Source organism: Natator depressus, chromosome 6 (assembly GCF_965152275.1).
Source record: "Natator depressus isolate rNatDep1 chromosome 6, rNatDep2.hap1, whole genome shotgun sequence".
In the NCBI taxonomy this organism is placed as follows: Eukaryota; Metazoa; Chordata; order Testudines; family Cheloniidae; genus Natator; species Natator depressus.
In genome coordinates, this window is record NC_134239.1 from 35,522,301 (window position 1) to 35,546,126 (window position 23,826).

A 23,826-nucleotide genomic window follows, 5' to 3' on the forward strand; every position below is an offset into this window, starting at 1 on the left:
CATTTGGGGGGGAATCTGGATCATTATCAAGAGAAATCTCTCAAACAGGTAGATGCATTAATATATAAACACCCCTATCACAAAAAGCATTCAGTATTAGTTTGGCTGGCACCTTCAGAGGAACATTCATTTTCAAATTTAGCAAGTTATTAGATGTAGTTTCACATATTACACCTGCCTCTTAGCATCCCTGCCCTTTTGTGGCAGTGCACTCATTTTCCTCTTAACATTTCTCTCTTCTCCCTCCACCGCACCTCCCTCACTACACCCCCTCCACCCCTCACTTCCTGTACAAAAGGCCCACATCAACACAAACTAAGTGACTAGAGAGGGAAACAGTGACACTAATGATACATGCAATCCTGTTTAAAAACACCCCACACCTAACTGAACAAGGAGGAAAAAATATTCTAATCTTTCCAGTATAGTAGTTTCAGGTGTTACTTTTGTAATACAAGTGGGTAAGCTTTCTGAAAAGCATGATTTTAAACTGACCATATCCCTTTAACACTTCAAAACACTTTGGTGCATGAACTCCAACTGCAATGTTTCTTTTAGGGACTGGGGGTGGGAGATAAGCAACAGCTTCCCCAGACATGGGGGTAACTTGCTTATTCGCATTACACTTTTAAAGTTTAAACCACATCCTACTCATGAATAGCATATGTTCTTGTTAAGCATACCATCTGTATGATAAAATTTAACTGAAGTTAAAGCTTTATTTTTCCAGTATATCATATTAGAGAAACTAGGAAATCCCTTACATTTGGAATTCCTTTAACATTTTCTTCCAGAGCGTATTTATTGCACAATTCATACACAAGTTACAATACACTGGAATACCTTTAGCTATCAATACAATCAATAGCGTGTAAGTTGTATCCCCATATCAAAGCTTTACGAAATCTTCACTTTAAATGCTAGAATACAGAGCATAAACCAGCAATTTCATATGGCCCCCATCTGCAGCTATTTACACTAATTCACATTCAAAGATCAGACTTTTGAAACTCACTACCGTGTTCAAGTTAACTTGAGCTTTTTTCTTTTCTAGTATTCATCTAAATGTAATATTTCAGACTATGAAAGATTGCCACTGCTGAATTACATTTTTCAGTGCTAACATACTTTCCTTTTATAACATACAGTACATACTTTACAAGGCAAACATTACAGTAACTACATCACAGCAGTGTGCGTTAGAAAAGCTTAATTTAAAAAGCTGTACAGAATATAGTTTACATTTTTACTTTTAAACAAATTTACAGTTTTTGCTTTAGTTAGTTGTGTATCACTATGTTGTAATTAATAACCCATCTGCATTCACTACAAAGTCACATTTTAGTGAGTACATATAAGCCCTCACCAGAGAATCAGCATACCAAAAAAAAAAAAAAAAAATCTTGCTCAAAGAGTTAATTTCTTTTAATTTTTCAAAAAATAAAATCAAGTGGAGGATTTAGTGATTTCAGATGCTTGCTTGTCGTTCAATATAAAAATAGCTTAAAAATTTAAAGGTTATTTTAACCTCCTAAATGCAGACTAATGCTGGATAGAAAGGAATAAGAATTAAAATGATTTGTGTTTACAAATGTTACTATTTTAATCGAAAACCCCCCAAAAGATTATGCACTTTCAGCACAGGTTTTCATTGTATTTAGTACAGCCAACTACTCCACAATAATTAGTGCAAACAAGTAATCCCACAGGTTTTCTGAAGAATCCAGAAGGACTCACTGACATGATAGGATTAAGAGGAAAAACCAGTTAATTGTTTTAGATCTATAAACTCAGACAGATTTTTAAAGATGCCTAAATACAGATTTACACAATAAGCCATAATGGTTGTGAGGGTGAGTTGCACAGGATGTCAGTCTTACTTGGCTCACTCCAGCTTTGAGTCTGACACCTCTGCCATAAGTCAAATTCAAATGTTTGTTGTATTCTGTACAAGTTCCCAAGGACAAAAGTTTGACAAGTACACAGGTAAGACTCCTAGGGTTTGGTCCCTGGGTATTGGTACTATTCACCCTTCTGTATGAAGTTTTACAAAAATCTGCATATCTGTAACTGCAGAACCCATCTATGACAGAGTTTTAGCCTGAAATAACACTATGTTTTAACAGGTATGGCAAATGAAACTGCAATTTTACACAAGAATTTGTTGCCATTTTTATTCAATGGAACAGCTGCATGGAAGCGTATCTGTATGACTCCAAGTGTTAAGTCAAAACAGTTCAATTTGTTAATTCCAAAACAGAAAAATGACGTATTGAGCTAATATAACTGATATACGACAGAATTCAAAGTCTGTTCCCTGTGCACTGGCACCGACAAGGTTTTTTGGTTTATTTTTTTTTTTTTTAATATAGACAAACTTAAAAAATTCACTGCAAAAACACTACAGAAGTATCTTGGTGGACTCCTATCACTTCTTCCTTTTCCCCAGATTTTCAGAGCTATACATCCTATTGGAAGCAAAATGAAGCTATTGTTATCAAAGCAGAAGTTTCTCTGCTACAGAAAGACATATTGCACTTGTAGAAATAAAGCACAGCACCAGTTAGCTTCTCTCTTTTTCTTTAAAGTATGCATAATGTTGTGACTTTGAAAACTCAGGAAAAAAGGAGAAAGCCAAAAGCATCAGGACTAAACAAAAACATGACAGCTACTGTACAATGCCTTTCAGTAAAGTGAGTTCTTTTCAGATATGCTTAGTGCATACAACAATTTTTGGCTGTAGCTCATCAAAAAGGTATGGAAATATATTGTTTTAACCTTAGGAACTGTGTGTGAAGCTGTTTAGCATAGCTTCGTTACCTATGAAACTTTAGAATATCAGATAAAATAGCCTTCTAAAAGGTTTACTCTGCTAGGAAAAAAGGAAAGCACACACATGTTGACATGGCTGGTTTCTGTAATCTCTAAGAACAGATTTAGAACAGTTGTCTATGCTAAAAATTACTAGTGGTTTGACTCAATATATATAAATACTAAACGGCAACAAATGACCACAGGTGAGGGAAGGGGCAAAAGATGCTTTTCAAATTTCAATCAATAAAACTTCACAGTTTAGTTACAATTGTGTAATCCTAACTCGTGTTAATAATCTTTATTCCTGTGAGTCATCCCACTGAAGTCAGTAAGACTAGCTGTGTGAGTAAGGTTTACTTATGAGGAAAAAGGCTGCATGGCAGGCCCTTTAATAATAGAACACTGCATCTTCTAAAGTTCCATTTGTGGTGTTCAAAAATCTGGTGCACAATGCTATTATGTTATAATTAATACTAATAACATTATTCCAATGGCTTTTAATCTTGTCAGAAAAGATGTTAAAGTAAACTTTACAATCGTTACCGATTTAACAGTTCAGAGCATTTAATGAAGCTACATATTAAAAGTTAAGAATGTACCCAGACATATTAGCTCATTTTCCCTGTGTTTTAAAAGAATAGTGTAGATTTAGCTTACAGCAACCAAAGAAACACCTAAAATGAAATAAAGAATGGATGAATGGGAATGAGAGGAAAAAGCAGATATTCATGACAATGAAACTTTCAAGTACTTCTATCAGTAGTTACCAACATCATGGTCTGTGAGGCTGGCCTGCCTCATCTACCATGTTGAGTATATAGCTAGCAATGTCATCTTCTGTAGGTGCATCTGACACCACCCAAGAATCATTTGCCCCAGTCACTTGTAGACGGCAGATAGGACAGTTCCTGTGGCGATCACTCCTGTTTAGGAAACCAGCGAAATAGTTGGTTAAAAAAAACAAAACAAAAAACATGCACACTTCTACCTGAGATGTAAGTACTGCACACCATCTGCTTTCACTGTCAGCCTTTGCATGCTCTGTATATTAAGAGACTCTGCAAAATATAACTGGATTAGGTGACTGCAAGCATAACTGAAAACCCAATCACTTGAATAGTGTCTTTGTACTGTCTTTGCAATCAACATTAGTCAACAATTCTGCGTGCAGCAATATTCTTAAAAGTGATGAAAATGGTATAAAGATTGTCTTAGTGGCTCAGAATCATTTTCTCAGGTTAAATAAAACGGTTTTTCCAGCTCTAACCATATGAGCCTAACTTGGGATCTAGACGTCAAACTTCGTTTTGACTCATACATCAAACAATAATAAAGACTATGCAACTGGAACCCAGTTAACAATTCTGTCAATCAACCACAATCATGGAAACTAACTCATTCACGCAGTAGAGACAGTGGGTTCTGCAATGTTAACAGGCACAAAGTCCTACTTGTCCAAGGTAAGTAGATCAGTTTGATTATACACAGGGATCCAATTTCTTTGATTAAAGCTGTGAGAGTATTGTGCTAAAGACTGTCTCCTCATCAAGAGTTTGAAATAACCACAGAGAATCAAATGTAATGGACCAAGTTTAGCCAGGAGTAAATGGCCAACTCATTTAAATTAATATGGATTGGGCCTGCCGCCCAAGTAAACCAGAGCTGAATTTGGCTCCCTGACTTTTCCCCATGATTCTGAAGACTGGCTTCTTAATCAATAGCATAATCTCAGTTCTAACTTTAGAGCAGGGGTTCCCAAACTTGATTCCCGGCTTGTTCAGGGTAAGCCCCTGGCGGGTCACGAGTGGCCATACCTGCGGACGCTCAGGTAAACAAGCGTCTTGCGGCCCGCCAGGGGCTTACCCTGAACAAGCCGCGAACCAAGTTTGGGAACCGCTGCTTTAGAGCGAAAGGAGAGGCTAAAAGGCAATTTGTTGCTGGTATTGTGTCTAACTTGATACTATATTGTAAAATAAAAGTTATGCATACATTTCAAAATACTATTTATTATTAATTAAAAACAATCTTTTCCCCACAAAAATTATTGTACTGGAATTTTATCAAATTTAAGGGCAAATTTACAGTATTTGACCAGTGAAAAGACTTCTCACTTTAATGCCTAAAAATATTCCCTTTGCAATATGTTTATTCACAAAAATAAGAATTGGGCATTCCATTTTGCCTTATGCTTGTAACATTTAAAGAGGACTAGACTAATTTTTAAAGAGAAAAATTTTGTGGAACTTCTGACCTGAACAGATCAAGAGGCCAGCTTCAATGTGTTTCCCCTTTTCCTCTTCTTGAAAACATCATGCATATCTACAATGTTTTACAGGAATTAAGAATAATATGGGCAGCAAACTACAAAAAAAAGTTTAAGCTACTTCTGAATTCAATTAATCAATTGATGAATTCTTCAATTCAAATTTAATCAGTTGCCCTGTAATTTTTAATTAACTTGCTTTACATCTAATTATGCATTGATCAGCTACTTTCACTGCTACAGGTGAATTCTCTGCTAGTCCTCACTAAGCATTAGAGCTTTTTCTGGATCCAAGTTGTTAATCAAATGCTTGCAAATTCTGAAGTGACCCTTCATCGCTCTGCTGCAATCCTGGTATTTGCTCAAGGTTCCTATCCATCACATGTACATTACTCAAAAGATCTCTTTAAACATTAGAGCATATTGGTACAGAGGAGTCCTTCATACCAAAACCAATCATGTTAGAAATGAGCTCCCTCGTTAAGCACTTTACCATTTATCAATGCATTTCTGACAAAAGCTGTGAGCACACGGTAGGATCAAATCAGCACGTCGATCCATGCAGATGCAACATTCCTCCTCCTCAGTCAGCTGTTTAACCCTGCAGTAGACAAAACAGTATTATTCAGTTAAAAACATAAATTTAACACTATTCTTCTATCTCAAAATACTCCTGTGCATATGCAGACTAGTTATTTTTTGTAGATATAAACATTCAGATTAGTGATAAATAAGCAAAAGAGAACTTATGAACATATCATCCATTATGCAGCCTGTCTGTGGCAACAGTTGTGGCCCAAAGTCATCAACAAAAAACTGCAAAGGGAATTGGGGTTTCACTAGGATTATGCAACCTATTTTTATAGCACGATTCCTCTTTTGGTCCAACAAAGGGTTATATACTCATCACTTTCCATATTGACAAGTGAAGTCTGCAAAGTTCCTATTATGAACTATTGCATATTGCATCTTTTGACCAAGCAACTCACATTAAATTTTACAATATGGGCAGGGACAGAATCTGCTTTCAATGGCCAAAATGCCACCCTAAAGCAGATTTAGCTTTTAATAAATTAAACTTTGACTTTATGCCACATTTTTGTTTACTGGCTGGAACAGTCAACAGCTGATTTTTTTTTAAAAACAGGATCACTGACAGAATGTTTTTTAAGAACATAAGAATGGCCATACTGGGTCAGACCAAAGGTCCATCCAGCCCAGTATCCTACTGACAGTGGCCAATGCCAGGTGCCCCAGAGGGAGTGAACCTAACAGGTAATGATCAAGTGATCTTTCTCCTGCCATCCACCTCCACCCTCTGACAAACAGAGGCTAGGGACACCATTCCTTACCCAATCCTGGCTAATAGCCATTAATGGACTTAATCTCCATGAATTTATCCAGTTCTCTTTTAAACCCTGTTTTAGTCCTAGCCTTCACAACCTCCTCAGGCAAGGAGTTCCACAGGTTGACTGTGAGCTGAGTGAAGAAGAACTTCCTTTTATTTGTTTTAAACCTGCTGCCCATTAATTTCATTTGGTGGCCCCTCGTTCTTATATTATGGGATCACGTAAATAACTTTTCCTTATTCACTTTCTCCACACCACTCATGATTTTATATACCTCTATCATATCCCCCCTCAGTCTCCTCTTTTCCAAGCTGAAAAGTCCTAGCCTCTCTAATCTCTCCTCATATGGGACTCGTTCCAAACCCCTAATCATTTTAGTTGCCCTTCTCTGAACCTTTTCTAATGCCAATATATCCTTTTTGAGATGAGGGGACCACATCTGTACGCAGTATTCAAGATGTGGGTGTACCATGGATTTATATAAGGGCAATAAGATATTCTCCGTCTTATTCTCTATCCCTTTTTTAATGATTCCTAACATCCTGTTTGCTTTTTTGACTGCCGCTGCACACTGCATGGACGTCTTCAGAGAACTATTCACGATGACTGCAAGATCTTTCTCCTGATTAGCTGTAGCTAAATTAACCCCCATCATATTGTATGTATAGTCGGGGTTATTTTTTCCAATGTGCATTATTTTACATTTATCCACATAAAATTTCATTTGCCATTTTGTTACCCAATCACTTAGTTTTGTGAGATCTTTTTGAAGTTCTTCACAGTCTGCTTTGGTCTTAAATATCTTGAGCAGTTTAGTATCATCTGAAAACTTTGCCACCTCACTGAATACCCCTTTCTCCAGATCATTTATGAATAAGACGAATAGGATTGGTCCTAGGACTGATCCTTGGGGAACACTACTAGTTACCCCTCTCCATTCTGAAAATTTACCATTTATTTCTACCCTTGTTCCCTGTCTTTTAACCAGTTCTCAACCAGTTTCCATAATATTTCAGTTGATGTTGATGTCAGAGACAAGCTGTTTAAAGATCTCCTAGGGGGAAGGTTGCTTCAAAATACTGCACTGGAGTGCTGAACAGTGGGGGGGAGCATTGCAGAGAGGGTTTCATTTAGTGGCATTATATTTCTAGAGCGACTGCCCTGGTTTGTGACTGTTTAACAAAGGTGAGAGACTAATTTGGGTGGTCATTTGATTTGATGTTTTGTGAACTATTCTAATACAGAATGGATACCAGCTAATGTAATGGCTAAGTAGTTCAAGTGTTTTTGTTCTTGTCCTCAGCACTTCTTTCAGGGCCAAGTATACGCCTCGGATTTCCTTTCCAAATTACCGATTCTCTTATTTTTGTAATTTATTTCAGGCTGTTGTCAATAGAGAAGACATTCTTTACAAATATAGGTAGTGGTTAGGATATAGCAAGGCCTGTTGCCAAATATATTGATAATCAAAGAAAGCATCTGAATTCATTTAAAAAAAAGCAGAGGTGGTTACTGACCATAAATCTTCTAAACAACCTCCTCTCTGTCCAAAAAACCGGTGATGGGCCCAGGATTGTCTTTTTAGTTTGCTACGCAAGGAACATTGAAAAGTTTCCCCATCCCCACCAAGATGGGGCAAAAAAAGGTTGAACCGCTACAGAAATTATGGGACTCCATTCTCTGTTAATAGCTGTACTTTTCTATGACCCTATTTCAAAGTATGAGAGATTTACTGATACATGTATACTAGTGTACCTGCTTGATGCACCATTTTCAGCAAGTTTCAAGGGGCTGGTATTTAGAGTCATAGGACCAAAACCTTGAAAATACATGCAGCCAATTTTTAAGTGATCCAGAGAGTAGAGTATTGGATTCAGATGACATTTTGGAAAGTTTACAAGTTCGGATAGGCCACAAATGGAAAGTCTTAAATTTTAAGGATGACATAAGCATTTGCTTATTTTTCCACTAGTATTAGATAACGTTAGTAGAAGCAATAAAGATACTTTCCCATCCAGAGTATATTAAAGTACATGCAACACAAGAGTGGGACACTGTTTAACTGGAAGGGGTTAAGATGAAAGGAAAAATTAAGTAGATAATATTCACTATTTTTGCTCAGTGACCGCTAGCTCTTGCAGAGCTAACAAAAATCTGAAAGGAAGCAGAGTTTAGCCAAGTGAATATTTCACATAAAAAAACCAAACAGATTAACTGGGTAGAAGAACACTTGAAGGGACTTCATTGTTTGTTTTTCAGTGTCTTTAGATATAGAGGGACATGAAAAATTAGAATATGCTAGCTAAGTTGACTCAAGCTCATTACCAATAGCATTTCAAAATCTTTACTTCCATTTGGCAGGTATATTGCCACAAGTGATCTGATTTACATCAAACAGCTCATTTAAATGGAGAGGATGTTACTCTTGACTTCTCCCTTCCAAAAAAACCCAAAAACCCACACTTAAAGAGACAGATTCTTATTCTCCATCTACCCCATCCTTATCGCCTCACCTCATAACTGAAGACTAGTACAGAGTATCAAGCTTCCAAAAAAAGCCTCTTACAGCAATTACGCAAATGGGAACACAGTGTCCATCTGTCTGAGAGTGTGACTAAAAAGCAGGAAAATACCTCTTTCCCAAATATGCCTACAATATATTTTTTAGATAGTGTTAGTGTGTCAATAAATCAGTACAGCCAAAAACGCAAGACTGAGTATTCCTAGGCAAGACAAACAGGAAATTAAATCAGAAAAGAAGAGTGTGGGTTGCAAAACTGTCCCATCCCAGTTTAGTTTATCATTCTTTGTAAGATGAGGCTGCAGAGTCTCTCCTCACATTAGGTAAGTAGTATTAGCAGGAATTTCACATGCAGTTCTCCCCTCCCCCACTGTTTTTTATTCTTTTTGTGTTCCAGCTTATAGAACAGTGGTTCTCAACCTATTTACCATTATGGGCCAGAATGTGGGATGTGGGCCACATCCAATACTACCTGTATGGCACTGAGGATTTCACATGGGCCACAGCTGTGCGCTGATCGGGCCACAGGCTGAGAACCACTGTTATAGAACAACATAACTGGTGAGATTACCTCGAGTTCCTGACTGAGGTGGGATCACAAAGCCCATTGAATTTTCAAAATATATGTGATAAGTTACTTAGGTGCTCTTGAAATTTTGGCTCAATATTTCTTTTCAGCATTGCTGTGGGAATGCATTTAAGAAAGCTCAATAAAGACTATCAAAGTGATAGCTTATCCCCAAAAGATGGAAAAAGTAAGACAAAAAGTTACTATACAGGAGTCATATTTGAATTTTTCCACTTCGAAAGATTCTACCACTGCAAAAGCATTCCTTACATTTAAGATGGGAAATGCTGCCAGACTAGATAATATCACTCAAAACTGAAGAAAGAGTGACCGTTGTAAACTTAACTTAAACAGGGGACGTATTTGGGGTCAGGAAGGAATTTTCCACAAGGTCAGACTGGCAAAGAGTTGGGGGGGGAAGGGCTTCCTTTGCAGTATGGGGTATTGGTCACTTGCAGGTTTAAACTAGTGTAATGGTGGATTCTCTTTAACTTGAAGTCTTTAAATCATGATTTGAGGACTTCAATAACTCAGCAGGAGGTTAGGGATCTATTACAGGAGTGGGTGGGTGAGGTTCTGTGGCCTGCAATGTGTAGGGAGTCAGATTAGAACAGCTGTCACCAACCCATCGATCGCAATCGACTGGTCGATCCTGGAGCCTCTGCCAGTTGAACGCGATCTCCAGGCCACTAAAAGTTCAGCAGCGCAACAGGGCTCAGGCTGTCTGCCCACCGTGACCCCACACTGCTCCTGGAAGAGGCTGGCTGCTGGTAGGTCTCTGCAGCCCCTGGGGGAATTGGGGGGGGGGGGGGAAGAGATGAGGCAGCTCCACGCACTGCCCCCACCTCCAGCACCGTCCTCGCAGCTCTCATTGGCTAGGAACCAGCCAACGAGAGCTGCAGGGACAGCGCTTGTGGGCGCAGGCAGCGCATGGAGACCTGCTTCTCCCCTCCCCCTCAGCCACAGGAAGGTGCCAGGAGCCAGCCACTTCTGGGAGCGGCATGGGGCCATGGCAGGCAAGCAGCCTGCCTGAGACCCTCTGCATCGCTGACCAGGAGCCACCTGTGGTGAGCGCCTCCTGGCCGGAGCCTACACCTCATACCCCCTCCCGGACCCCAACCCCCTGCCCCAGCCTGAAGTCCCCTCCTGCACCCAAACTCCCTCCCAGAGCTTGCACCCCTCACTCCTGCACCCTAACCCCCTGCCCCAGGCTCAACCAATGCACACCCCACAGTTGAGAATGTTATACTGATTTGTGACAATCCCTGAAGGATTTTGAATCTAACACCATAAATGACACTAATAAAAAGTAAAACTCATGAAATGTCCAGTGGACTCTGAGATTAAGTGCAGTGTGACCATATGACCCCTGCACCTAAAGTCCCTCCCAGAGCTTGCACCCCTCACTCCTGCACCCCAACCTCCTGCCCCAGGCTCAGCCCCGAGCCCCCTCCCACACTCCAAACCCCTCAGCCCCAGCCCAGAGCCTGCACCCCCTCCCGCATATTAGAACAAGTTCTGTGCACAGGTCCTCTAAGTTGCTAAATCAACTCTTAAAAAGAAAAGGAGTACTTGTGGCACCTTAGAGACTAACAAATTTATTTGAGCACAAGCTTTCGTGAGCTCAGCTCAATGCATCCGATGAAGTGAGCTGTAGCTCATGAAAGCTTATGCTCAAATAAATGTTAGTCTCTAAGGTGCCACAAGTCCTCCTTTTCTTTTTGCGAATACAGACTAACACGGCTGCTACTCTTAAACCAACTCTTGTATGTCAGTTTAAAAACACTGTACCATCTTTATGCTGAATAATCTCCCTTTCTCTCACTCCCTCAAACAACTGGAGCTTGCAGTCTTTAACAATAGTTAAAACTGACTTAGTAACTTGCTTATGATTTGCAAAGTTCCTGATTGCCAGCTTTGCTGTAGTTACTTCTTCGCCCGCTACTCAGAAATAGCACTGTTTTACAGTGAATCATTCCATTTAGTAAATCATTGTTTAAAACATCTCCCTAACTTACTTCAACTTTCACATTTAACTTTCAAGGTAATACAAACTTTAAACAGTTATCAATAGCAACTTTTCAACACGGAGTAGGATGCAAAGATTCTTGCCACTACATTCACATGTTAACCATTTTATAAATTTTAAACTAAAAGGTACTGCATGTGCTGATCTTAGTCCGTTGCTTTTCCTCCTAGCTAACAAAGCAGGATGTCAACACCTATGAACCAGTACATATTTTTTCCAGTCTTACAGGTTAAATTAGGTTAGAATTGATGACTTTCAGATGACAACAGATGGGAATTTCCACATGCCAAAATGTAAGAAGAGGAAAAGAAAGTTTAAGTGGAACAATAACATTAAGTCTGTGTAAACAAACATCAATGAAAACAGTTTTGTAGCCACAGCTGATTTCATTTCCTTCTGTTTCCTCACTCAGAGACAACATATACTAGGTTTATATTAAACTATAATCACTAAAAAAGCTATTCCAAACTTATTGCGTACAGGCACCAATGGTAACTCAGAATCTACTATATGATTACAAGTACTTACACCACACCCTTTTTGGTAACATGCTCACTGTTTGGCAGACAAAAGTCTGCTTTGCCCACATTTATTGTGCTGGATAGTAACAGTTCACATTTAATATGATTTTGGAGGGTGTCTAATTATTACAAACATACATACACACACACAACCTGTAATATATTGAACTACCTTCCCATCCATAAGCTGGCCTGGCAAGATGACACAGATGACAGACTTGCAGCAGTCCCTTCAGAGGCACTGCTCTGTGCAAGAACTCCTGCTGCTTGACTTGTGATGTCTTTATAAAGCTGAATAAACTGATATAAGTTCATAATTCTTGAAGCTTCTACAATGCCACTTGTTTTGTTTATCTAAAGATACAAAAGTTTATAAATAGATTTGTATTATGTAACAAATATTAAATTGATCTGCCATCATTTCTGAACATAGGTAGGTAAATAAGATCAAATGCATTGGAAAATATCAGCTTAAGTGTGATACTTGCATCACACTAGACTTATGGTATTCAACTATATTGAGCTATAATTAAGTAGATGGGTTTATGTCTAGAAACTTTAAGCATAAACAAAACCTTGGACAGAAATAAATGGTTTTATTTTTAGGGCTTAATTTAGCCGAGCCAGTATCTAAATTGTACAGTACCAACTATCATGACTACAATGATGTCTGTCTTGATAAAAGTAATCATGAAATCTTGTTCTTCAAAGTACTTCCCCCCAATTTTTTATATATAGGCTAAAAGTAAAAAATAAAGCTATATTAAAAATTGTTAGCTTCAGAGAATAGTCTTGAGCTATGCTGGATTTGAACTCTAAATTAAGGAATTCAAGAGCTTTATTAAGATTCTGGATGATGTCACTTGACAAACTAAAGTAAAGTTTACAAGCATTAAGTAAAACTAAGAATTAAAAAAAACACTATTAAGTGATCTATTTAAAAATGCCCTAAATGCAGTCTTTAAAGACACTACAGTAATAGATTTTATGGCCAGAAGAGATCATAATCATCTAGTCTGACTTCCTGCACTACACAAGCCACAGAATTTCAACCAACAATTCCCATTTCAAGGCAAATAGCTTCTGGATTAATTAGAGCAGTGTTACTCAGACTGAGGCTTGGGAGCCGCAATTTGCTCTTTAATGTGTCTCCTGAAGCTCTTTGCAGCATATGATATTAAAACTCTGATTTAAATATCAACTAAGCTAAGTTATTAACCAACCAGGATGCTTTTACTATGTTATTAACCAATTGTAGTTGATAAAAATAATACTTAGTCAGTCACTTTGCAGTGAGAATTTTATTTTTTATACATATCTAGAGAGAATAGTAAATGAAACAATAAGCCTACTGTGGCTCTTTTGGGTAATGCTGATTGCTAATTTGGCTCCTGAACTCCTGAGGTCTGAGTATCACTGAACTAGAGCATCTGTTTTAGAAAGACATGCAATTTTGATTTCAAAAACTTTTGAGTGATGGAATGTAATTAAAAACCATGTGCCTTACTTGAATTCGTCTAGCTTCAATTTCTAGTCATTTGAATTTGTTATGTTTGCATTTGCTAGATTAAAAGGCCTTCCAATACCAGAAATCTCTTCCCCAAGTAGGTATTTACAAGCCATAATAAAAAGTCACCTCTTAACTGTCTCTGTGATGAGATACATGGATTAGATTCTTCAATCTCACTGTAAAGCAGATTTTTAAGAACTCAAATTATTCTTGTAGCTCTTTTCTAAACCCTGATCAATTTTTTCCAACATCCTTCTTGAAGCATTGACACCAGAAATGGACACAATATATCAGTAACAGTCTCACCAATACCATATACAATGGTAATACCACTCCCTAATCCTACTTGATATTCCCCTGCAGAAGATTAGCCCTTTTAGACTCACACCAACAAGTTGATTATTCACCATGACCTTTTAATCTTTTTCTGAGTCATCTCTATCCAGGATAAAGGATAGGGGACTGTAAGCATTACCTACATTTTTTGCTCCTAGACGTACAACCCTGCATTTGACTATATTAAAACTGCATGTTTGATCGTGCCCAGTTTACCAAGGGATCAAAGATCACTCTGAATAACTGATCTGTCATTTATTTACCACTCCACCAATTTTTCTGTCATATGCAAACTTTAAGAGTAATGATTTTATTTTTCTTGCCATAACATTTACTAGCATTAGGCCAAGAACAGATCTCTGTAGGAACCTCACTAGAAACCACCCTGATTCAGTGATTCCTCATTAACACTTAGCCAGTTTTTAATTCGTTTAATAGTTGCCACATTAATTTTGTATACTGTTACCTTTTGAATTTCAGTGTCAACTTCTGGTTTTGTGAGATGAATATCAACTGCAAAACTAACAATTCAATATTCCAGAGTAACACTATTTGCTTTCTTAGGATGAAGCATCATTGAACAAGTGTGTTCATTATGAGTTTCAGTAGGGCAGAGAGCCAAGATGAAGTCTTACAGTAAAAAAAACACATTAAATTGAAGTCATACACATTTATTGCTACACGTTAATGAATTATATACTTTTAACAGTGTCACAGAAACCTATTTTGCGCCTAAAATTAACTGAAATGTCACAATGAAGTCCTGATCCTGCAAGATGGTTGAACTGCTACATTCATGTGAAGCCCCAATAAAAATGATTTACTAACATGGTTCAATTTGCAGGATCAGGCCTAAACTAATACCATTAAAGGTCAAAGTTTTAAATTAAAGAAAGATTTACTTCGTTTTTAAGAGTGTAGGAATTTCATCTCCCAGTGAAATTGATTTTGAATGTCCTTTATTAATATGCAATCTCTGTCAAGCTTGGACTATAAAACAAAACTCATTTAGTCTCCAATTTGTTTTACTTTCTGTTTCTTATATATTGGAAAGATGTTCCAATGACTGGATTGCAAATCCTTTAAAAGTGGTCATGGAAATGTTACTGTTGATATTTTGACTTTTTTTAGGAAGACCTAGATTTTAGGTCTAACTGTACTTAACAGTATAGGAATACCTCCAAATATTTTTGAAACATATTGTACTGAACAACAATTTGATTTTCATTGAAAAGCCATTGTTCTCAGTTACCTGCAGATTAAAAAACTGAGCTAAAGGTTCTGATAATCTTACCTTAGTACAGACTATTCGAACCACCACCTTCCATAGAGCAGAGGAATCAGAACCTGGCTGCACTTCAAACAGAAGATGTTTGTCCTGGCCAGAAGCCAACTTTGCAGTGCTGAAACAGAGTCGCATTAATCTGACATTATATATTAGACAGGCAATGCTCGGTGAAGTCACCTTTGAAAGAAACTTGGACACTGGCATCATTTACCCATCCGCTTTTAAATCTGAACAGCAGTTATATCAATGCCACAGAAATCAACAGGGCTGCTTATATGTCTAAAATTATTCATGTGCCTATCTGCAGACTCAGGACCATAATGAGCTAAGTATTATATATACACTCTTAAATATAAATAAATGAAACATCAATAGATAACCCTCCAATTTCAGACCTAATATTCACATTCTAAATGTCTTATGCACAAACACCTTAAAAGGATAAACAAGGGCCAACATGCTATAATAAAAACATACACTGATATTTTTGTGAAGTATTAATAGAGTTGGTTGATCCTATATAAATAATTTCAATCTCAACATGGAGTTAGAGAATTTAAGGATGTATATTTGAAAACTTGGATAAGCTTATTCATAATCTACTATCAAGATACTATTCCGTACACAGGCTCTGTACAACACGACAATGGGAAAGGAATAAAGAACATGCAGCCTTACACATCATTAAGTTCAGCTACTCTCCCCAGAAACTCTTCATAAGTCAGAAAGCCACTTTCTCGAACCAAAGATGCATGTTTTATTACTTTTTCTGGCAACTTGTTAATAGCACTCTGTGTCTGGTTTGAAATCTGTTGACCCATGATGAAATTCTTCAGCTCAATGTCCAGGCAGAAAGGAGGTTTCAGTCATTTGTGGACCTTCTGCTAAATACATTTTAAAAAGTTGTATTAATATAAATTTAAGAGTCTCTACTTCCTTTTCTCACTTTCCTTTTAAGCACAGCAACATATCTACTCTCTAAGGAGTCTGGAAAATCACCCATTGATTACTAAAGACACGGCCTTGGATAAGAGACACATCCACAACATAACCCAGGAACAAAGCAATAACCCTTCTTGGAGTGTTAAGTTTTAAAGTAGCAACCTGTGAAAAGGCATTCTTTTGTTCATAACTTTAAAAAAGTTATTCCCATTATATACAGAATGTACTGTTTCAAAAACTCCACAATGCAATGTTTGCAAACCAGGGTGGATCTGGAAGACTAGTTAGGAAGACTCAATTTAATCATGGATTTCTACATAAAAGTGCATTCTTGTGGGTTGTTATAACCTTAATACATATTCTTCACAACTCAAGAGATAGATGTAGGTTTCATTTTTAGAAGGTACGCACTATACATTTTTAAAGTGATTTATTTTGAAAAAAACTTTTCAGATTAGTTTTACAGCTATATCAGAAAATGAAGGATTGTTTGGTTATTTCATTTACCAAAGGTAATTGAAGCAGACATTTATGAAGTCATTGGGAGGTGAACTATCACCAATTCAACAGGTTAATCATTAATATATGGAGGATTTTCTTGTTATGCTGTATTAGGAGAACATCACCAGACAGACACTTAAATTGTTTTATTTAAATAAAACAACATTATGTAGTCTGGATGTTTTTCTTCAACAGCAAACATATAATATTAACAAAACAAGCATATGAATTTTTGAATTTAGTTAAACATTCAAGTTTTTTAAATTTAGGTTCGTTTTTGTTAAAATTGTTTTTAATTAAAATAGTTAAATGAAATTTTTAAAAAACAAAAATTAAATTGACTATGTCAGCCAGGTCAACACGAGAAACTTAAAATATTGGCTTCTGCAGCTAACTCAGTCGTCTTCACCTTCGTTTTCCTGTTTGTTCATAATCTGGAAAAGAAAAACATGCTTTCCTGCTTTTTCAGGTCCCAAACTATTTCTCAATTTGGAATGAATTAGTCCAAAGGAAGAAAATATTCTTTCTACACTGGCAGAAGAAGCTACTGCTGTTAAAAGTGCGATGATCTCCTCAGGCCCTACGCCACCCACACTCCCAGCTATCTTCGAGACACCACTGACTTCCTGAGGAAACTACAATCCACAGGTGATCTTCCAGAAAACACCATCCTGGCTACTATGGATGTAGAAGCCCTCTACACCAACATTCCACACAAAGATGGACTGACTACAAGCCATCAGGAACAGTAGCCCTGATGTCACGGCAAACCTGGTGGCTGACCTTTGTGACTTTGTCCTCACCCACAACTATTGCACATTTGGGGACAATATATACCTTCAAGTCAGCAGCACTGCTATGGGTACCTGCATGGCCCCACAGTGTGCCAACATTTTTACGGCTGACTTAGAATAACGCTTCCTTAGCTCTCGACCCCTAACACTCCTACTCTACTTGCGCTACATTGATGACATCTTCATCATCTGGACCCATGGAAAAGAAACCCTTGAGGAATTCCACCATGATTTCAACAATTTCCGTCCCACCATCAACCTCAGCCTAGACCAATCCACACAAGCCATCCATTTCCTAGACATTACTGGGCTAATAAGCGACAGTCACATAAACACCATCCTACACCAGAAACTTACTAGCCGCTATATTTACCACACGATCCATTGTCTACAGCCAAGCTCTAACATACAACCGCATTTGCTCCAATCCCTCAGACAGAGACAAACACCTACAAGATCTCCATCAAGCATTCTTAAAACTACAATACCCACCTGCTGAAGTGAAAAAACAGACTGTCCGAGCCAGAAGAGTACCCAAAAGTCACCTACTACAGGACAGGCCCAACAAAGAAAGTAACAGAACACCACCAGCTGTCACCTTCAGCCCCCAAATAAAACATCTCCAGCATATCATCAAAGCTCTACAACCTATCCTGAAAAATGATCCCTCACTCTCACAGATCTTGGGAGACAGACCAGTCCTCGCTTACAGACAGCCCCCCAACCTGAATCAAATACTCTCTAGCAACCACACACCACACAACAAAAACACTAACCAAGGAACCTATCCTTGCAACAAAGCCCGATGCCAACTCTGTCCACATATTTATTCAAGTGACACCATCATAGGACCTAATCACATTAGCCACGCCATCAGGGGCTCGTTCACCTGCACATCTACCAATGTGATATATGCCATCATGTGCCAGCAATGCCCTTCTGCCATGTACATTGGCCAAACCAGACAGTCTCTACACAAAAGAATAAATGGACATAAATCTGACATCAGGAATCATAACATTCAAAAACCGGTAGGAGAACACTTCAACCTCTCTGGCCACTCAGTAAAAGACTTAAGGATGGCAATTCCTCAACAGAAAAGCTTCAAAAACAGACGCCAAGGAGAAACTGCTGAGCTTCAATTAATATGCAAACTAGATACCATTAAATTGGGTTTGAATAGAGACTGGGAGTGGCTGGGTCATTACACATATTGAACCTATTTCCCCATGTTAAGTATCCTCACACCTTCTTGTCAACTGTCTAAATGGGCCACCTTGATTATCACTACAAGAGTTTTTTTCTCCTGCTGATAATAGCTCATCTTAATTAGCCTCTTACAGTTTGTATGGCAACTTCCACCTTCTCTGTATGTATATATCTTCTTATAGATATATACATACATGTTCAATTCTATGCATCCGATGAAGTGGGCTGTAGCCCACGAAAGCTTATGCTCTAATAAATTTGTTAGTCTCTAATGTGCCACAAGTACTCCTGTTCTTTTTGCAGATACAGACTAACACGGCTGCTACTCTGAAACCTTACTTCAACAGTGTCTGAATCCAAGTGCTTAAGTAACTTCCACCAGTTCACCAGTGTGACTTTCTTTAAAACATCAGCAGCAAACATATTTCTTGAATGGTTCTTATTTACAAACTGGGTCTCTTTTACGGCCTGCTGCCATCATAGGTTTTCCCTTCTAGTGAGAGAATGGTATGGTAGGTCGCAAATCAATGAAGGCTACACTCAGAAAGACCTCAAGACTTCTGGAATATGCTGCTCAAACAGTTTCATTTTTGTTTCTACTGCTTGTCCCTCCCTTCTCACATTTATCTCCAGATTTCTTCTTCTTGTCCAGATCTATTCTGCCTCCAACAATCTTCTCTATTCACTGAACTTTTTGAAACTTTGCACTTTTAGAGAGAGGTAAGGGACTGACTCTGTGTACACAAATTTGCATGGGGACAATAGGGTTGAGGTCTGTTATTTCTCACCTCTCTATATTTATTTAAAACATTTTTGCTGTTAACAAGCATGTTATCTCTGGAGACACAAATCTACAGTTTGAAAACTGAAAAACTAAGCATCTCTGATGGTATTTTCTAGACTGAGCACTGAGTCCCATTGGTAGATAGAAAGATTAACCTAAATAATCTATAAAGGAGCCCCTGGAACCCCATAAGACTGGGTCCCTAATCCATGAACTACTGGAACTCATTTCCAAAACTTTTCTTAAACATTACATTAATATATTGTCTCATGCTATAGAATTAGAATTTATAATCCCTATTCCATGATGAAATATATTTGAGCTATAATGTATCTTAATTAAAACTATCTTTAGATGGATTATTTTTTATTTAAAAAAATTTATTTTTTTATTTATCAGATTTTTTTGATAAAATGTTTTCTAAGGAAAAAAACTGATTTTTTTTAAAATCATTGATTTTTATCCACCCTGTTTCAAACACAGGAATGCAACAAGAAGGAGAAAATTATGAAGTGAGGCTAATATATGGCAGTTTAAGAAAAGATTTTTCTTTGCAAGTCAAAAGCTCTAAGAACTAATTGTATATTTAACTATATAATTAAGCTGACATGTACAGAACAAAAATGTGTTTTCCTATGCTCATCTCCACACAGAAGCTGGATGTAACTAACCTGGTTTCTAAGTTGACTTATCAGTGCATTCCCCTTCGGGTGGACGCTCTTAAATTGGTAAGCAGCCTTAAACTGATTTCAAAGCATCCACCCTAGGGGGTTGCACTGATACAACTAAGTCATAGAATATCAGGGTCGGAAGGGACCTCAGGAGGTCATCTAGTCCAACCCCGTGCTCAAAGCAGGGCCAATCCCCAATTTTTGCCCCAGATCTCTAAATGGCCTCCTCAAGGACTGAACTCACAACCCTGGGTTTAGCAGGCCAATGCTCAAACCCCTGAGCTCTCCCTCCCCTAGAAACCATTTAGTTAAATTGGTGCAATTTCTGTATGCATACAAGGCTTTTGAATATTAAACACAAGCCAAAGAAGATACAAGCCAGATATGATGTTACAGAACAGTAAAACATTAAGATTCATGATTACATTAAGGATTAAAAAGTAGGCACAGCCACATGATCCTCAGATACCATTCTGGCTACTGAATTGTTTGATTCGAGTCAAAGTTTCTCTCATTTAAACAACCTTGTATAGACTTGTTCCAGTTTCTCTTCCCATTTCCTCAGTTCATCCAGCACAGGCATCCTCTACATTCCTCCACACTTTCTCCCCACTGGTGGTGCAAGATCATTCTCTACAGATTCTGATCCCAATATCCAGAAGAATCTTCATACCCTCACTTTATCTAAACTTCATTTCAAGTTAGCCAAACATTTGCTTCTCCTTACTATTTTTATTTATTTAAGAGTAACATCTAAGAGGGAGACAAATCAGTAGGGATATAGGCTCAGATCCTGCAGTCAGCACCACTAGTACAGATCCCTGTGGAGCTCCACTGACTTTAATGGGGCTCTACAATTCAACTGAAGGATCTGGGTCTTAACTTTGTATCTGTAGTTGCGCTCCGAGTTTGGTACTAGCCACATTATAAACAGATTTATAGTGTCACTGTACAAGACCCTGATCCAGCAAACATTTCTGAATAAACATTTGCAGAATCGAGGCTTATAGCTGTAAATAGCTGATTGCAACTACATAAAATTTTGGACAAGAAAAACAGACAAAACGTGTGTTACAGTTGTGAAAAGTACATTCTCCTCTCAGGGGTCTACCGTGAAATATCCAACTATATGCTAGGTTTCAGAGTAACAGCCGTGTTAGTCTGTATTCGTAAAAAGAAAAGGAGTATATGTGGCACCTTAGAGACTAACCAATTTATTTGAGCATAAGCTTTCGTGAGCTACAGCTCACTTCATCGGATGTGAGCTGTAGCTCACGAAAGCTTATGCTCAAATAAATTGGTTAGTCTCTAAGGTACCACAAGTACTCCTTTTCTTTTTGCAACTATATGCTATACATCCAGAATTTGGCCTGAATTTTACAATTAAGTTTTTGTTATCTGTTTTCAGATTCTCTGAACTTCCACTGAAATCACTCTCCAACACCACTCTCTCCTGACTCTTGCCCTCAAATTTAGTTTTTAAAATAAAACAAAGGGAAGAGAAACTGAGGTGCACCTGTAACCACAATAAGCACCCCAAGATCTTTCACTAGCATAACCTCCATCCCTCACATACAACCTTCCCCTGCAACCTGTTTATTGTGTTTCCTTGTAAACTTGTGCCCAGTTTAAATTATTAATTTCTTGGGGCCCATGCATCTTAATGGGGCTATATAAAAGACAAAAATATGCCTATTAGTACCTAACAACACAACAAAACAGAGTTTGGAAATGAAAGAGCTGGTACACATGCAAAAAGCTGCCTTCTCAAACAACTGTTTGCCTTTATATTTTCTCCATAAAGACCAACATAATCCACATTTGGTTAGAAAATTTTCAGCTGAAGAAGTTAACATATTGACTTAACAAATGATAAACTGCTTTCAAAGCTACAGAACTCTTAAGGATTGTTTTGTGTGATAATTTAAAGGCCAGGCTAAGACCATGAGTAACTTTCAATCTAGTCAATTTTACAGCCATGTTAAGCCATCCAGAAAATAAGGGTTTATAACGTAATAACTGAAAGACCAAAATTATGGGGAGAGAGTAGGTTACCTAATAGGTGTTTTCCCTCTTCAGTCACTCTGAAATTATATAGCTCTGACAATCAGTAATACTATAATCAAGTGTGCAACTAAGCCTGTATCACTGATTCTCTATTCCTGTTGTAAACACCCTTCATTTAAGTATTTATATTTGAACTCTGTACTGCAGAGATGAACAAGTAGGTTCTCTGCTTCAGTAAGCCACTATGCAACTTAGCCCTTAATATACTACACTGTCAATGCACAAAAGTCTGTAGTTTATAAACAAGCAGGCATATCTAGTCCCTTCTACAGTTGCTGAATGGAGATTTAATAATGAACTACTCCTGTGCTTCACCCTTGGCTCAGCTAGACCTGAAGATGGTAAGTAAGTGCTGCCATCCTTTCTGGTGAGGGTTTGTGGTGCAAAGACACACACTACTGTTGTCATGCACATTACTGCGCAAAGTACCATCACTGTAGGGTATTCCCACTTTGTTTTCCACACTTCGAGTACCGCAGCCCTGCTAAATACTGGTGCTGTCGAGGCCCAGCCACTAACCCTCGAAGGCACGGCTCACTCCGCTCCCTGACCATCAACTCGTGCCCTTACAGAACGTGCCCCGCCCAGGAACCCGACCACCGCATCGGAGCGCCTCGCTACACGCAGCCCTGGCGCGCGCACGGGGCCAGGCACCGGGCTGAAGGCTCAGGCAAGGTGCACGGTGGCTGGCGGGCTTAGTCCAAGCTGAAAGAGGCTCGCGGAAGGCGCCTCCCCGGGGCTGCTCATCCCCGCCGACCGCTACCCCGACGCCACAACCACCGGGCACGTGGCCGGCCCCCGCCCAGCTCCTAGCCCGGGGCGGGCGGCGCGGGGGAGGGGCGGCGCGTGCTGGTGGCGGGGGGAGGGGCGGCGCTCCAGTCTCCCCACAGCCTTTCACCTGGGCCTGCCTTGCCCGCCGCTCCCGTCACTGCCCAGCGCAGCGCCCTGCCCCAGCGGCAGCCTCACCCGGCATCCTGTCCCCGCCGGCCGGGCCCGCCACGGGCTGGGGACGGGGAGGCCTCCCCGCGCTCCCCACAAACCCAACTGCCAGCGGGAGAAACGGGGGCCGCCGTCGCGCGCGGCGGCTCGCTGACGTGCTCGGTTGTGCGCGCGCACGCCTCGGGCGCCGCCGCTCGGAGACCGAGGAACCCGCCCCGCCCTCACCTGGAGGCTGGGGCGCCCCCGCCCCAGCGCACGCCGGGCCTGCGGCTCAGCGCAGAGGGGCGCTCGCGGCCTGGGCGTGTCCGCGGGGGTTGCGCAGCAGGGGAGAGGCTGGGAGAAGGGGAATGGAGGGTGGAAAGTTTCTGGTGGGCCGTGGAGCCCCCTCCGGGGAGACGCTCGCGCGCCCTGTGGCCAGGGTAGGCGGGGCGCACCCCAGGAGGAGGCGGCGGGGGGAAGGCCTGGCAGGGGTTCTCCATCTCTGGTTTCTGTGGCCCTAGAGATGGGGGGGTTCTGCTGTTGGGAGGCGCTGGCATTAAAGCACGTGGTGGGCTGGACAGAAGCGATGGAAAAGTTGCTTGTGCTCCTCCAGCATGTGGCTCGCATTGAACTACTCCCAGGCTGCCTTGTCACCTACCTCACTGTCCCTGGTGCATACCTGGCCTTCACCATGCTGATGTTAGGGTAGGACCCGGCCACGCTGGCACAGCTGCTGGCCGC

General features: G+C 39.6%; 1 protein-coding gene across 4 annotated transcripts; it reads right to left on the reverse strand.

Moving 5' to 3' along the window:
* Positions 1-758: 758 nt before the first annotated feature.
* RNF141 (ring finger protein 141) lies at positions 759-23,271 on the reverse strand. 4 transcript variants are annotated; one of them, XM_074955047.1, is made up of 7 exons: positions 23,134-23,271; positions 15,878-16,080; positions 15,206-15,314; positions 12,238-12,419; positions 5,571-5,678; positions 3,586-3,737; positions 759-2,468 (listed from the first exon to the last, which is right to left on the reverse strand). In XM_074955047.1, the coding sequence occupies exons 2-6, from the start codon at positions 16,018-16,020 to the stop codon at positions 3,587-3,589; spliced, it is 693 nt and encodes a 230-aa protein (XP_074811148.1). In that variant the 5' UTR covers positions 16,021-16,080; positions 23,134-23,271; the 3' UTR covers positions 759-2,468; position 3,586. The 4 variants fall into 4 exon arrangements, with proteins under 4 accessions (XP_074811148.1, XP_074811147.1, XP_074811145.1 ...); XM_074955046.1 differs by having other exon boundaries at positions 3,582-3,737; XM_074955044.1 differs by having other exon boundaries at positions 759-3,737; positions 15,878-16,083.
* Positions 23,272-23,826: the final 555 nt, after the last annotated feature.

Bases quoted from the DNA above. Each gene is read 5' to 3' on its own strand.
- RNF141 (XM_074955047.1), bottom strand. From the start codon at position 16,020: ATGGGTCAACAGATTTCAAACCAGACACAGAGTGCTATTAACAAGTTG. The intron at 12,420-15,205 runs GTAAGATTATCA...TTGTATCTTTAG, and splicing joins TTCGAATAGTCTGTACTAAG to ATAAACAAAACAAGTGGCAT. The intron at 3,738-5,570 runs GTAAAGTGCTTA...TTTCCTAAACAG, and splicing joins CAGAAATGCATTGATAAATG to GAGTGATCGCCACAGGAACT.